The 16,384-nt window shown below is 39.2% G+C and overlaps 1 protein-coding gene across 3 annotated transcripts in view; it reads left to right on the top strand.

Annotated features, from left to right (window-relative positions):
• Nucleotides 1-16,384, top strand: part of ak8 (adenylate kinase 8) — a 175,910-nt gene that overhangs the window by 146,727 nt on the left and 12,799 nt on the right. For all 3 annotated transcript variants that reach the window (XM_080212231.1, XM_080212230.1, XM_080212232.1), the window contains one exon: nt 6,840-6,920. In XM_080212231.1, the coding sequence (XP_080068357.1) occupies nt 6,840-6,920 (81 nt within the window). The remainder of the gene's footprint in view (nt 1-6,839; nt 6,921-16,384) is intronic.

Below are 16,384 nucleotides of genomic sequence, written 5' to 3'. Positions count from 1 at the left end.
TTATTGAGAAGGTGATGGTGAGCCTCCCAACTTGAACTGCTGCAGTTTTTTTGTCATTATGGTTCAGTACAACTGAGTGTCTTATTAGGCTACCAGAGATAAATTAAGAGTTAACTACATTACTGTGGCAATGAATCACATTTAGGCCAGACTAGGTAAGGACAGCAGATTTCTTACTTAATAGGACATTGGTGAACCAGATGGGTTTTTACAATAATCTGGTGGTATTATAGTCACCACTACCAATGCTAGCTTTTTATACCAGATTTATTTAATTAACTGAATTTAAATTTCCCTGGTCTCCTGGATGAGCTTTAAAGTTATCCAGTAACATGACCATTATCTATTATGTTCAATCTGGATCGAAGCTGGAATGTACTGCCTGTAAGGGTGGTGGAAAGAGATTCAATGGTAACATTCAAAAGAAAAATTCGTTAGTATTGAATATACTGCACTTCTAGGATATGCCTAAACGAGTCTCTGCCTATATACTCCCTAAGCATTAAACTTTTGCTCCTCTGGTTTCTACAGGTTCCATCTGTCATACAGAAACGATGTCTGGACATTAGCCTTGTGTAAATATGTCTTTTACCAAATGATACATTTCTCCTTCTGGACTGTGAGTTCCATTGTTTATAAAGGGAAGGCAAAGATGGAAACCTACCTCCATCTTTCACACGCCCATCTGAATAGAGTAATTTAAATTGCAAAGAACATCAGTAATTAAAAAGGGAAGTAGCTGTCTTTTAATGAGCCATTGTTAAATTACAGCAGTGACTAGACTTCAGAAATATTGAATTGACTATACTGCTTTGGGACTTCTTAAGGTAATTAAAAGCACTTTATAAATATAAGTCTTTCTTTGAAAAGTATGGTAATATTGTAAAAAAAAAGGCAGTAATAAACCATCAGACTTGAGGATGGTCACAATCAATGTACCCTCTGTTTTTTTTGGGGGGGAGCTGCAGGCGCTTTAAATTTTTTTGAGCATTTATGCACACTAATTTAAAGGGGTTGACTTGTGCGTGGCCTGTGCAGGAACCTTTGGTTTGGCGGGAACATTGGTCACACTGGTTATATTGAAGGCATGCACTGTAAATGCTACTATTTCCTCTTCACGCTTTTAATCTGTCAAGCAGAAATGTGACTGTCAACATGAACTGACAGTGACAAGATTTTACTTTAATACAATGTAGCTTTCCTGAGAGAAGCCTTGTTTAACCATTTTCCAATAAAACAACTAAACACCAAGTAAAGCACTGTTAGGTGTAAATGTTATTACAATTGTCAGGTACTATGAGTTGCTATTTTCTAATCGCGAGCTGAGTATCTAACTAGTATACATGGGAAAATGTTTGTGAATACTGGTCGCTGAAAATTTATCAAACTGTAAATAACAGCTCAGATCTGATTTCAAAACAGAATGAGGACTTTAATTGAAATGACAAATATTAATGAAAGAAACAGAAACTACAAGAATTTACTGAATCTGGCAGAATATTTCAAGAGTGTTAACCCCGTAAATAGATATAGTAATCATCATCTGAGTATCTCTGCCAGTTGTTCTCAAGACAGCTTTTTTCTGATCCTTTCACACACTTCAATAAAGAGTAAAATCAGATAATAATTTTGTTCACCTTCACTTTTCTCACTATGATTTTGTAAAGTTCTAAATAATTGCTGATAATTTTGGAAAATATTAAATGAGGCACTGATCTTTAGTACAATTTCATCTGATAAGCTGTATTTCAATTGATGGATATTGCTAATTTACAAACTTTAGCCATACGAAGCTTCCCAAGAACTAATAACATTACTTTCTTTTAAAAATATTCAGGAGAATGAGAAGATTCTATGGGAATTTCACAGTAACTTCATTGCAGTGTTAATGTAAGCCTTACTTGTGACTAATAAATAAACTACTTCGTGATTCAAATAATAAAATTACACAAAAAGGTAATTACTATAAGCAATATATTTGTGAATGCTCAGCTAGATTTTGATGCTCTCAGTGCATTAGTCCAGGGAAATTGCCTTGAAGTATTTCCAACTGGACTATTGTTTTTCAATGTAATTAAACTCACAGGGTGCAGACCTTAAATAATTATTATATGGCAATGAGACCCAAGACTTATTTTGTTGATGGAGAATAAAAACATTCAATATGTTGAGGGTTGCTCATTAAACCAGCCCTTTGATAATATTTCAAATTAATCAAATAATAGAGAAATGTGTGATTTGATTTTTGAGGCTTGCAAGGAGATTTAGTGCTGATCATATTTTAGAATTCAATCAATCAACCTCTGATGTTAGGAACAAAATGGACACATGGGGCATTGTTATATTGTAGACCACATAGATGCCATTCATAAACAATCATCTGTTTAATGGTATACATACACAGGGGGAGCCAGACTGACCTAAAATCCAATTCTTCGGACATTTTGGAGAGTTGCCTTGGTGGAGTAAAGGATCCGCACTATCCTTCCATTCTTTAATGCACATTAATGATTGTTATAAAGTGGGCCTGTTAAAAATGGACCAGTTTTCAAACTTTAGGGTGGTTAATTTCTGTAAACATCTCTGTTTGTAATAATCTTTTATAAAAGCAAATATAATTTTTTTATGTATTGTTTGTAAAAAAAAAGATAGTTATTCTTAAGCAATAGAGATAATATTCCACAGTATTGAATTAACCACTGTGTGAAAACATGCTGAGATATGTTATGCAGCATTATTTGAAAAGCAATAATGTACTTGTCGTGGACTGTAATTAAATAAATCATGTATGTTGTGTGCTGGACAATCGACTGCTTCTCTTGGACCACAGGCAGTGTTGGGAAATCAATGGAGCAGTACTTTAAGTGCTACTACTAATTGGGTTGTTGATGTGTACTCCCCTGTGATATGTTTAGAAACTACTGTCTTTTCAGTACAGTGTGCAAACAGTATAAAATTAACAAAGTAAAGTTGAAAGCATTCCTCAAAATATTTATACCTTTACCTCACTGATTTTCACAGTGACACATGCTGTGACTGTCGTTAAAGTGGTGGTTAATTGTTGCTTCTATTCCTAACCCGTAATTTTGAACCTTGATGACAATAAACAGGTGTATAATCTATGCGCACTCCTCTGTACGGCATCTAAATATCCTAATATTCGTTGAAAAGTAGAATAACTGTTGATTGGGTGGTATCAGATCAACCTGATTTATTCTAGAAAATTCTACTCATATAAAAAGAAAATTAAGCAGAAATAAACAAAGTGACCTTTCCAATTTTTTTGACAGTTAATAATCCTCTTCTAGGTGGAAGTATTTTTCCTATTTACCAATCTGTGGTGTTTTACATGTTCACATGGCTGAGATTTGTATCTTAAGAGCAAAAGCTGATAAGTAAGGAAAGGGGATCTGATGGGATATTAAAAGGCTTTATGTTAATGCTTTTAAAGGAAACAGAAAAATATCCTTAGTTGTTTAAGAAGGAACTCACTTTAAGATAAGGACTGAAAACAGAAAGTAGATTATTACTTCCACTTGTTTAAGCATTACTTAAAAGAAATCTCACTTAAAGATCTCGACATGGAGCCCCCATTTCATTGTTGAAATGCTGAGGTTGATGCGTTCTGTTGGTGTTAGCCAGTAGAGTTCCCGAGGAGTGTTTTGTCTGTATAAAACTGATCAGAGTGGAATTGGTTCTTCTAGCAATACGTTGATTGTGGGTTCCTCTCTCTCTCTGTCTGTCTTTCTGCATCTTTGCCAAGCATTATGGTTGAAAGAAAATTAAGACTGTTCCATTAGTAGAACAATACTGTGTAGGAACAGTCTTCAGGGCATGACACTATTAACAAAGACTGATTGAAGTCTAGAGGTGCTTTTCGCCGTGAAGATTATTTCAAAATATTTTATTCTACTACTGGGTGAAAATAACTTGTTAAAGGATCGAAATATGTTATATAGCATGATCACAAACATAACAGTGGACAATTCTGGATTATAACCTGAAAGCCAATTCTGGTGACACCTTCCGGACCAGAACTGGTTATGTAAATTCTGAAGTGGTGGAGTAGCTGTGATATTCATTTTACCTGGCTGTTGTCAAGGATTAATAATGATTTCTGTGGCTGATGCTTGAATCCTTCATTCACATATGTGCAGTGGATCCTGTCAGCTCTCAGCTGGAATCCTAAGGGGAATGTAGAGGCTGAATGTCTCATCACAGAAAAGAAAAGGCATTAAATAAATTTTGCCCCACAGCAAGTGTGCCTCATGTCAGTGGAGGAAGGAACTGTGGGTCAGTCCAGACAGATGGGATGAAAGTTTCTTCCCTCTCTGGTAAGCATAAAGGGTCTTTACGGAAATGAATTTTGGCATGCAATCAGCTCCCAGTGGGTGCAAGTCTATAACATAAAACTGTCCAAATATGTGTTCTAATTGGACAATCTCATTCAAAGAGGCCATAAGGGTAGGTGGGGTGGATGATGGAAACGTGTTGTTGAGGATTAGAGTCTCTCTCTCAGGTGAGGGCTAAGTCACAATTGCTGGTGCTCTGCATTGCATCTGACTTTGTCCAGTTGACCTGGAAATGATAGATATTGTCACTGGATGCAAAGAGGATAGGTTCTATTTTCTGCTTATGGTCACTCTTCCCTGACAAGTATAGAAAAGAAAATAAGATTGGAGGAGACTATCAGACATTTCCCAGCTGAAAGAGGAGGTGGGTAGGCATGATGGGAGGAGAAATTAAAGAAAAATGAGCTCCAAAGTAGATCTAAAGAGATAAGTGGGCTACTCTTTCAGCCTTCTACGCACACAGCCAAAAACTGATTCAATTCCGGATGGTTTTAACTACACAAAAGCTTGGCTTAGCTTCTACATGTTACAGGATCAACAAGAAAGTAAACAATTGAAGTCTTTGAGAATGATGAAATATGCATGGCTATCTGTGACAGGCAGATAAAGTAAAGCAATTAGGCACGTAATCCGAGTGGTAGGCAGCAGCAGCCCCAAGCTCTCTATTAGTTAATGTAGTTTGTACCTCCTCATCCCATCAAATCAGCTAACACTTCCACTAATTGGTTCATGAATTATACAACCCCCATTATAATTTAATCACCAATAAACATTTTGGGCTGGTGTAGAGTGTATCTCTCATTAATTCGTTAATTTAAGCAGATGGAAGGGTGATCAGATGAACGGGTGGCATACATTGCCTAAGGCAGTAAAAAAGTGGACAAATAAAATATAAAATAAAGGGAGGGGGAAATCTTTCAGGATTTCAGTTGTCAGAAACCCAATCTTCAAGCTGACAGCCGCCTTCCTCTCTGACACTGAAATTGAGTGACAGAATCATATCAGCGCTTGTCAACTGCCTAAACATCAGGCTGGTTGGTAAACAGAGCACAATGTAAATTAATTCTCATCTTACAACCCTTTCTCTGTTCCATGAATATTTCAGCACAGGCAGCATAAATATTAATACTAATAGCTTTGCTCAGTAGTTATTATTTCTGTTTTATGACAAATATTCATAAAATATTCAGGACCTTTTAGAACATTTACACAGTTGAATGTGAGATTGCCAGCTTCCAGGGAAGTTTGAACATATTGGGGTGCTCTTGATGTTTTTTTCTAAATTAATTTATAATGAATGGTTAAAAATGTAATCAATTTTGTGCAGTGATTCTCCAAAATATACATTGGGGTTATTGCTAGATTCTCGCAACAGGTCACCTTTTTTTTCCCCTTCTTTTATTTTTAATTGGATTCATGAGTTTTATATCTGATGTTGTAATTTGCTTGAAGTACTTGCTAATTTAGCAGTTAATGGCAGCCAAATACAGTGTCTTTTCAGCCCCTGGAGAGATTTTATTCACAACTGGGGTAGATTTGTCACAATCAATTATGACTTAAACAAGAAATGGCCAGCGGGGGCCGTGCTGGAGGAACTCGATCTCTGAGACAGGGCCAGTACAGCTGGTATCTGAGCATTCCTTGAAGCGCCAACCGCCTGAAAGAAGCAACCAAATAATACCAAATATGATGTATTTGGACTTTTCTAACAAATCTATAGGTATATACATTATTACGGTTCCATTTAGATCACTTTTATTTACATTTTGAACGTTATTAAGAATTGTATGTACCCTTTATGCTCTGTAATTTTTCTACTGTAATGAAATTTTAATTAAGTTTTTGTTTTTAGGACCTTATGCCTTAGATACATTTGTTTACAGTCAGATAACAATACGATTATTTTTCATTAATATAATATGACAAGAGTGCAATGCTGTTTTTAATCATTGCACTTAGTATATTTTGAGTAGACCACCTAGGAGGTATGGTACAGTAACTGTCTTTTAGACAGTTTTGTAGTAGGCATACATGATTTTCCCCTTCCTGTGGTAAAATGACCATCTTTCTATCTTTTTATCATTGGTTGCATTGTACATACAGCAAGCATTTCAGCTTGATTCTTGTTGCGATCATTCTCCTAAATACTTTAAAGATTTACATTATATGTGGAAGGCTCTACTATATTACTTACATCCACATGTTTCCTTAGCCGTTTGACCCTCAATCATAGCATTGCCTAATGGAAATTCAAGAAAAGAATGAAATTAAAGATTTTAGTGGGTATTATTCTTCTTTTCAGTTGATGCAGAGAAGATATACAAGGGACTGCTGCATGCATATTTATAATGGGATACCTCGACAATCCGTTATTGACTTGTTCTGACCAGTGTGCAGTTTGATTGTTTTCATTCTCATTCTTATTTATAAACCTTCCACAAACCCAGACTACTTATATTCTGTGTCTGATTTGCTGTTTCCTTAAAGGGTGTTTTTTCTGGATGTTCCTGATGATGCTGTCATTGAGCGTCTCACATTGAGGTTGTTGGATCCCGTTACAGGTGAAAGGTCAGTGATTCTCTTTTTCAAAATGATCAATTGTATGAGCCATTTTATACAGTAGATTTAGCCACAAGACCTGTGCTGTGCATTTTTATTTTATCACCAAAAGAAGCAAAAGAACAATAAAAACCTTTGATGTTTTATCAGCTTCATTGATTTCCCCACAGGTACCTTAAACTTCACTGATTGCATTTGCTACCTATATATCAGGATGTAATATATATTTATTATAATAATTAGATTTGAAATCTCTGCCTTCTGAGTTACGAAGTTTATATCCTCATTTCACCTACCAATCTATAAACTAGTGAAAAACATCTTTTAATATTTATACTTCAAAGCACTTTCAAAACATTGAAATCTGAATTAATTACTTTAATTTCTCTTAACACTCTTAAACTTCTCTTCCCTAATGAATACAATCCTAATTTTTTAAGAATCTTGCCATAACTATATCCTCTTATTTCTACTAAATTACTGCATTCCTTTTTATTAGCTCTAATATCATTTTTATAATGGGTGCCCAAAATCACACGTTAATCAATCTGTGATCCATGATTTGTAGGATAATGCTAAGGGTGAAGAATTAATGGATTTTTTTTGTCTTGAAAACTACCCAACAGTAGTTTCAGCCACTTCCTCTTCCTCTTTTTCTTTCCCTTCAGCCTAAGCCAGGTGCGGGATTAACCTCTTGTAGCCTCAGTCCCCTCACTATGCAAATCCTTCTCACAAGTCAACTTTCATACATCATATTCATTATCTGCTTACTGTGCCTCTTCATTAATATCCTTCCCCAATTCTTCAATGATATCACCAAATTGCTGACTGTGCTTTTGTTCTCTAATGCCCAGCCCTTTGCGGATGAGTTGGAAGATGGGAAGGCTGGCAGAATAGCACGGAAGCTGTCAGGTGGCTTGCTAGAAATCCTGTCACCATCATGTCATTTTGGCAGTGGTGGGCAAGATTGTCTGTTGTATGAACCCACTTTAGCTACTTATGTGTCCAATTAAGGTATCTTACTACCCCACCTACCCTATTTTGAAGGTGCCCAGCCATCAATGCATCCTCATCCTGCAGGTGGAGCCTCACAATGACCACTGCTAGCAATGCATCTTCTTAATGAGCTGGCAATATGCTGACCTAGGGTTCCACCTACTGGCCAAAGCAGGCTTACCTCCCATTTTCAGCTTCAGCTGTGGGACTTGTGCCTCCTGCATAAAATTCTGGCCTATTTTCCAGGACATGGTGAGAATGTCAAGATTGTTAGCAAATAGGAGTATGATTTCAGGTATCTGGCCACAGCCAGGAACTTTAGACAATAGTCCCCATTTGGTAAGGCAACACTCAGACAAGTGTTTGGAAAGTTGGGGAGCAATAGCAAAGGAAACTAGTGTGACAATACTGTGCCTTTAAGAGATGTTTTTGTTCATGTTTCTTGTAAAAGACACATTTAAAATTCAACTCTGGTTTATCATGCTGACCTGTCTCCTCGGCAGCCCACGTGCTTAGAATGCAGAAGCATAATTGAGAAATTGAGGTGCGAAAAATTGGTATCTCTCTCCAGAGGTGTTCTGGAGACTGGAGGACTTGCAGCCCACATATCAGCACATAAGCCTATTGTTTGCTAATTGATTTTGAAGAGGGGTTTATGTCTATGAGGAATATTGCTTAAATTAGAATTAATAGAGATAGGCTAGCAGTTAAGAATTGTATCTTGTCATGCTTAAGTATTTCAGTTGGTAAAAGTTACGCTACTTCTTTTTGTTATAGTTAAACTGTATTGTTAAATAAAGTTTGTTTTAATAAAAGCTTCCTAGTGGGTCAATAAAATCACATCTGGAATGAAACACCTTATGCTCACTTTGTTAGAATCCGTCATCAAGGAGGAAATAGCGAGGCATCTTGAGGGGAATTGCTTGATAGAGCAGACGCAGCACGGTTTCGTTAAGGGGAAGTCGTGTCTGACAAATTTATTGGAGTTCTATGAGGATGTGTCTAGGGTGGTGGATACAGGAGAGCCGGTGGATGTGGTCTTTCTCGATTTTCAGAAGGCGTTTGACAAGGTACCTCACAAGAGGTTATTGCAGAAGGTAAGGGGGCATGGAGTTGGGGGTAGGGTGTTAGCGTGGATAGAGGATTGGTTGTCAAATAGGAGGCAGAGAGTGGGGGTTAATGGGTGCTATTCGGATTGGCGGTTGGTGACTAGTGGAGTGCCCCAGGGGTCGGTGCTGGGGCCTCAGCTCTTTACCATTTATATAGATGATCTGGAAGAGGGAACCTAGTGTATGGTGTCGAAATTTACTGACGACACCAAGATTGGTGGAACGGCAAATTGCGCAGAGGGTGTGGAGAGTCTGCAGAAGGATCTAGATAGGCTGGGTGAATGGGCCAGGAACTGGCAAATGGAATTTAATGTTGGCAAGTGCGAGGTGGTCCACTTTGGTAGGAATAATGGTAGGAAGGACTATTACTTACGTGGCGAAAAACTGCAGCAGGTGACGGTGCAGAGGGACCTCGGGGTCCTTGTGCATGAGTCACAAAAACCCAGCCTGCAGGTGCAGCAGGTGGTCAGGAAGGCAAATGGGATGCTGGCCTTCATAGCGAGGGGGATTGAATATAAAAGTAGGGAGGCCTTGCTGCGGCTGTATAGGGCGTTGGTGAGGCCGCAGCTGGAGTACTGTGTGCAGTTTTGGTCGCCGTACTTACGCAAGGATATTTTGGCCTTGGGGGGAGTGCAGAGGAGGTTTACTAGGCTGATACCAGAGTTGAGGGGGTTGAGCTATGAGGAGAGGCTGGATAAACTAGGCTTGTGCTCGTTAGAGTTTAGAAGAATGAGGGGAGATCTCATTGAGACATATAAGATGATGAATGGGATGGATAGGATAGAGGTGGAGAGACTCTTCCCGCTCAGAAAGGACAGTAGAACTAGGGGGCACAGCCTCAAGAAAAAGGGGGGCGGTTTAGAACAGAGTTGAGGAGGAACTTCTTCACTCAAAGGGTGGTGAATCTCTGGAATTCTCTGCCCGTTGAAGTGGTGGAGGCTGCCTCGCTAAATATTTTTAAGACATGGGTTGATGGGTTTTTGATAAGCGAGGGGATTAAGGGTTATGGGGAGAGGGCGGGAATGTGGAACTGAGCCACAACAGATCAGCCATGATCTTATTGAATGGCGGGGCAGGCTCGAAGGGCTAGATGGCCTACTCCTGCTCCTATTTCTTATGTTCTTAATGCCAAAATCAAAAATATTTGGGGTCTAGTCTAACTTCATAACATACCTTGGAATTTTTGATCTGATCCCTAACACGAGGGGCACAACAGGGCCAAAGTGTCCTTGCAGGACCTGGTGGAAAGCTCTACCTCTTCCTGCCAATATGAAAACCATTTAAAAATTAAACTTGCATAACTGGGTATCTTGTGGCCCTGGACCCATCAGCTATTAGCTTTCCTCAGCGTCTTCCGCAGGGTTCGGAATGTTTATTCCAAATGATGTTATTTAACCATGACTTTTGAATTTTGATTTGTTTCTCTTCTATTGATAAGAAAATATACAAATTCAGTTCAGAATAGATAATAACCTTTTTCTAATTAATGTTATCTTGCCCTGCAACAAAATAATTAATAATCTGATCAGTTTTCTTAGTAAATTTAAAGTTTGCGGACCTTAAATCCAAATCAACTCATTGATTCTTGTTCACTCAACCTCTTGTGAAAGTAGACCAGAATATAGATCAGAATTCCATTATCATAAGAGTTAATCTATATTAAATATCTAATTGTTTCTGCTTTGTGCCGTAATATTTGTCCCTCTTTGTTTTTTCTTTGAAATTTTATTTCTTGAGTTTGTATCATGTTATATTTGGGCTGCTAAATTTGGTCCCATAATGCTGCTGTTGCTACGATAGCCTGAAATGTACAAAATGGTGACTGGGACACTTCCAACCACATCTGGCATGGTCCACACCTCACATTTTGACTGTCAGGCACTAGTGCAGGTGCACCATGTATGCACATACCATAAGCATGCAAAGTAGGTAGATTACGATATTAAGTAGCCTCTAACATCTGCCATTTGGAATGTACTTTCATAGTTCAGCATGTATTCAGCTGCACAAGTGGCCACCGCATCCTCCCCCTGCCCCGCACACGCACACACACACAAAAAACATACTCCACCTATTCCCACCATCTCCATTGATTCTATTTGAAGGGCCAAACGTGCAGTTGGGGTGCTTTTGACTTTCTTGGCATGAAGTTAGTGAAATTACTCCATTGAATATTAATGGAGCAGTTTTGAAAACATTTTTGTTCTTATAAAGAGTCAGAAGAATTGGAAGGTCAAACGAAAGCCTGTTTCAGTAATGCTGTATAGTTGCAGTTTCCCTTGAGCTACAACGTGACTTGGAAATGAAGCACAAGCAGCAGAGAGAAAAAGCTGTCTATACAGAGAGGAGACCTATCCACTAAGGGCAATTTACTTATCTCCAACTCACCAGCAATGTGCAGCAACTACATTTCACTAATGAAGCACAACCAGGCCTACAGAGTAAGAATGGAACTGTCAGCACTGACCTAAACCTTTATACCAACGGATCCTTCTTGGAGGGGGGGGCACCGACTCTCCAAAAAAACGTCTTACCCACTCTATCCCCTAACGCCTCACATTTTTCATGGCTAATCCACCTAATTTACACATCTTTGGACAATAAGTAGCAATTTGGCATGGCCAATCCACCTAATCTGCATATAAGTAGGAGAGAGGACTTCATGATCTTCGTAGTTACTGTTTTGTTGTATGGTTGGGGTATAGACAGGGTTTGGGGGATTATCTAGTTTCCGATAAGTATACTGCTCGAGTATGTGATCTCTTTAATCATAACTGTGTATTTACAGCAAGTATTTACACATTGGGACCTCCACACAAGATTAGAGCTTCTCCTCATCCAGATCCCTGTAACTTAGCCATGTGATCTGACATCATTATTAAACCAACATCATGGCTGGAATTTTACTGCCTCACCCACCACAGGAATTTCATGGATTTGGGACAAGCGAGGCCATAAAATCCCACCCCAAATATGCTTCTGATGTTAACCCTTTACACCTATCACAGAGAAACAGGAATGAGCTTTGCAGGTTTGCAGGATTCTCAGTGGTATAGGGTGAAATCAACTGCACACATGAAGTTCTGCAGGCCCCCAAATGTTAATGGGGAACTACTATAACTGCAAGAGTTACCATTCCATTAGCATCCAATTGGTGTATAACCATACCCAGAAGATCCTGTTGGTGAATGGCTACTATCCAGGCAGTATCATGCTGCATTCATCCTGCACTATCCACCATTGGCCCAGTGTGTAGAACCAGATGCTGATTGCTGGGTTCAAGGTTATCTGCTCTACACCTGGCACATGACTCTCCTCTCTGCTACCCAACTAAATGAAGACAATGTATCTACAATGAGACTTATGCAGGGAACTGGAACATCATGGTGTCCTGAAACAACGCTGCCTGGACTGATCGGAAAGTATTCTCTAGTACTCCCTAGAGCATGTCTCCAAATGTGTGGTGGTGCGCTGTGACCTCCACAACCTTGCTATCATGTGGGTGTAACCTTTGCCACCAGGCTTTCAGAGGCCACCAGGGAAGAGCAAGAGGACACATCCAGACCCTTTCCTCCAGAGAGCTATCAGAGCACCTTTTCAGATTCCAACTCAGGTACCAATGCAACATCATTTTAGTGAAATGGTGGGTAGGATATGACTTTTGAAATTGCATTCACTGACCTTCACCACTATTTATTAAACAATTTCCAGCACTGCAGCCAGTTCCTCAGGACCAGATTCTGGAAAATGACCACCCAACCAGGGCTGGAGAATTACCTTCTCAGGTTTGCCTCACCCCCATTGCTGGAGTCTGCCAACCTGACCTGGCAAACTTACCCACTTCACCTGTCTTGATGCCTGGTTTCAGTGACAATCTCCACTGGGGGCTGCCTGTAACCTTAAGCAATGGCCATCATTCCCAACTGGTGCTGTTAATTATCCAGCTTTTGAGATGGAAATTCCTGTTCCTGAGAGTCAATTCACTGTTGAATGGCAGCTGTCCTTCTCGTGGGCATATGGCCCATCGACCTTTTAGTCAGAGGCACGAGAACCATGGTGCCACATAAAGTCCAGCCTGTGTTTTCTCTCCTCTCTTTGACCCTCAACGTTGGTCTTCAGTGCTGCATCAAAAAAACCTCAGAGTCTTTTCTCTGTCCTTTTGCTCCATTTGCTTCCACCAAAGCCTCCCTGAGGCCATTCTGGCAGCTCCTGTAGTATGACAGCAGCTTCCTTTAAGCGGGATGACTGTCTATTAAGAGGTGCAGGCTAGTTGTTCATTGTACTAGCCACACGTACGCACACCTGAGTTCCCTACTGTGTGTGCAACAAACAGCAGCCTACTTTGTGCTGGGCTGCATACTGTAATCATGTGGATGAACAAGCAGCAAAAGTTTGCATGCTGCCTACCTCAACAGGACCAAACAGAGGGTAATCATTCATTACAATGCCTGCCTTGATATAATTTTTCCTTAATGATCTTTGATATAGAATAGATTTGTAAATGTGCCAAAGAACTTATCTAAATTTGCAAATGTGAAGATGGAGAAAAATACTCAATAACTTAATTTTTGACAAAGGATAATTGCCTCTAATTTAGAAATTCCAGGTGCCAAGTTCCATCTTTATTCTCTGCACCTCTAGTCTATTTGGCCTTCCTTTTAAGTCAGTGTATAAAAATTTTTTTGCCCAACTATTTGCAAACATAACAATAATAATTTGAAGCCAGCTCATTCCTTATTAAGTTTGGTTTTTTGCTTCTCCAGTTTTTATAATATTGTGATATTTTCCCACAGTCAGATAATTTCCCCATAATTAACTCATGAAAAGAGACTTTGGGATAAAGTACACAGGCCTTCCACAAATGCACAGAGCTTACTGCAGCCTTCAGTACAGAAGTAATCAAGTGGAGAATAATTCTGCACAATTAGCTTATGGAAATATTTGTCAAACCATGATATGTCATAAATAGCCTACAGAGGGCAGCAGATATATTAGAAGTCATTCCTTCTGACGTAACTAGTAAGGAAATATTACACAATTGACAAGAAATCTGGATATGCTCAAAAATGGGACAATCCTTGCACTTAATGGATAAGCCCAAGACATGTAATTTTGACCTCAGGTTTCATTATCAATTTATTTATGGACTGTGGACACCTAATGGGCATCCCCAGATAATGCACTGGAACAGAGTGTTTGAAGATAGTTGCCATGTCAGCAGTATCCATTGTGCAAGTCATTAAAGGCAGTTTGTAAAGGGGGAACCTGGGGAGTGGTATCTGGGTTCAGATTTTGAGTGTGGGTGGTGGTGATGATCATATGGCTGAGGGTGGCTGCTTAACTCAATATGGGGGTCACAACCAGATGTTAGATTCCTTATTTAATAGAATCATGGAATGAGTGCTAACCCACATTTACATGTGCAGAGGACATAATGCTGTTTTTTTTTCCTATTCTAATAATGTGGTAGCATACCTCCAACTGTAATGAGAAAGCATGTGATTCTTGCCTGCCATACTCAAGGCATTGGAAGCCATATAGGGCAGGATTTTACAACATTGCTTGGGCATGATTGTAAAATCCTGCCCAAGGCCAATGGACATTGCGAGCTTTGCCTGTCCTGATTCCAGGCAGGCAAAGCGATAAAATTCCGGCCAGTATCTGATATCAAGATGACAATAGGACTGAGGGATAAGAGTAGAGAAGTTACAGATAAGATTACTGATTAGTAAAATTGACTATCATGCAGTCAATGCAAGATTAATCTTTGATGTACATGTGGCAGAGTGGTTAGCATTGCTGCCTCACAGTTCCAGGGACCCATTCAATTCCAGCCTCAGGTCATTGTCTGTGTGGAGTCTGCATGTTCTCTCCATGTCTGCTTGGTTGGGTTTTCTCTGGGTGCTCCGGTTTCCTCCCACAGTCTGAAAGATGTGCTGGTTAGGTGTATTGACCTGGAGGGGCGCTGGAGTATGGTGAGGAGGGGAATTTCACTGTAACTTCATTGCAGTGTTAATGTAAGCCTACTTGTGACTAATAAATAAACTTTAACTTTAATTGTGGAAATATATTATTTATGTTTAAGCAAGAAATTCGGAAAAATAATTCTGAGGGTAACAGCAGACCAGAGAAAAGAAGCCTATTAAATGGATAAACTTCTGTAGCTTAGTAGCATAGCCATGAGGCCAATAAGATTGAATACTTATTTTGGTTGTCTTATTGGTTACTGAACATGTAACCAAGAAAGCATTATCATAATGCGGTTTGTAACAACTTCCTGCACAGTGACACTTGCACTCATTGATGGATGGTCACACTTCAGACAGTGGTTTTACCTTTTTTTTTGAAAGGTTTATTTTAAGAGTAGATAAGGATCAGCAATTGAAAATTCCTTTAATTGCTGTTAAATATAAATGCCTAGTCATCCTGAGAGCTGCAATCAAATGTTGCATTCGCAATTTAAGGCACCTTTCCACACAATGGATCTATTCTACTCAAATCTTGTATACACATCCAGATTTGCTTTTCCAAATCATTTACATTTTAGAAAAACACAAATATAGCAATGAATTAGTTCTAATATTGATTTATTAATAAATGTTTAGCGTATTTGTCTACCCTGGTGCAGCCATTTTACCTGCCCACTGCTTCATACTGGTATTGCAAGTGCCAACCTGTCTGAGCATTCTTTCTATGTGAACTCCCACTGACAGAAAAGTAGGAGTGGGTGCATTGCCTTAAGCTATGTCCCCAGAAAATGATGCTGGGTATGAAGTAACCTTTGATTTAATTTGGCCAACTCTGTCTCCTGTGGCTTTGTGTACCCTTAATCAGGTCAGGGCTTTAAAGTCCAAACTGACTTTTCTACTTTAAGAGCACCTCCAGTAATTTGAGACTCTCCACTTCTGCCCTGGCCACTGTTGACTAAATACTGCTCCTGAATAGTGGTTGATCCGAAAACCCAACCCATATAACTGCTGCAGAATAGTGCCACTGGACATTGGTTAATATTATTAAATTATGACCATCAATGGACAAGAAATCTTTTTTGAAAACAGTATACAGGAAATATTCATCCTTCACTAGATCTTCGAACAATATCGTCAATCTGAGACATTGGTGATCTTTCTAGAAGTGATTACTTCCATTTGTTCTGAGACTCTTACCTGCAGGGAGGGTGTGGTTTGGGGTTTGGACACTCAGACATCAGAAATATTGCAGGCAGTTGTGTGGAATTAATTTGATTGAAGGCTGAAACCTTTTTGTAGATTATTTTACCCCTAGTGCTGACCGGCTCAGTATCATATACTGGGGTACACTCCTGTAGAGTTTCACTAAACCCACCATCATATTAGCAGAAATGTGGCA

Source organism: Carcharhinus amblyrhynchos, chromosome 25 (genome assembly GCF_965287045.1).
Source record: "Carcharhinus amblyrhynchos chromosome 25, sCarAmb.v2.hapA, whole genome shotgun sequence".
In the NCBI taxonomy this organism is placed as follows: domain Eukaryota; kingdom Metazoa; phylum Chordata; class Chondrichthyes; order Carcharhiniformes; family Carcharhinidae; genus Carcharhinus; species Carcharhinus amblyrhynchos.
Note: the sequence above shows the minus strand (reverse complement) of the source record. Positions and strands in the feature narration are given on the sequence as shown.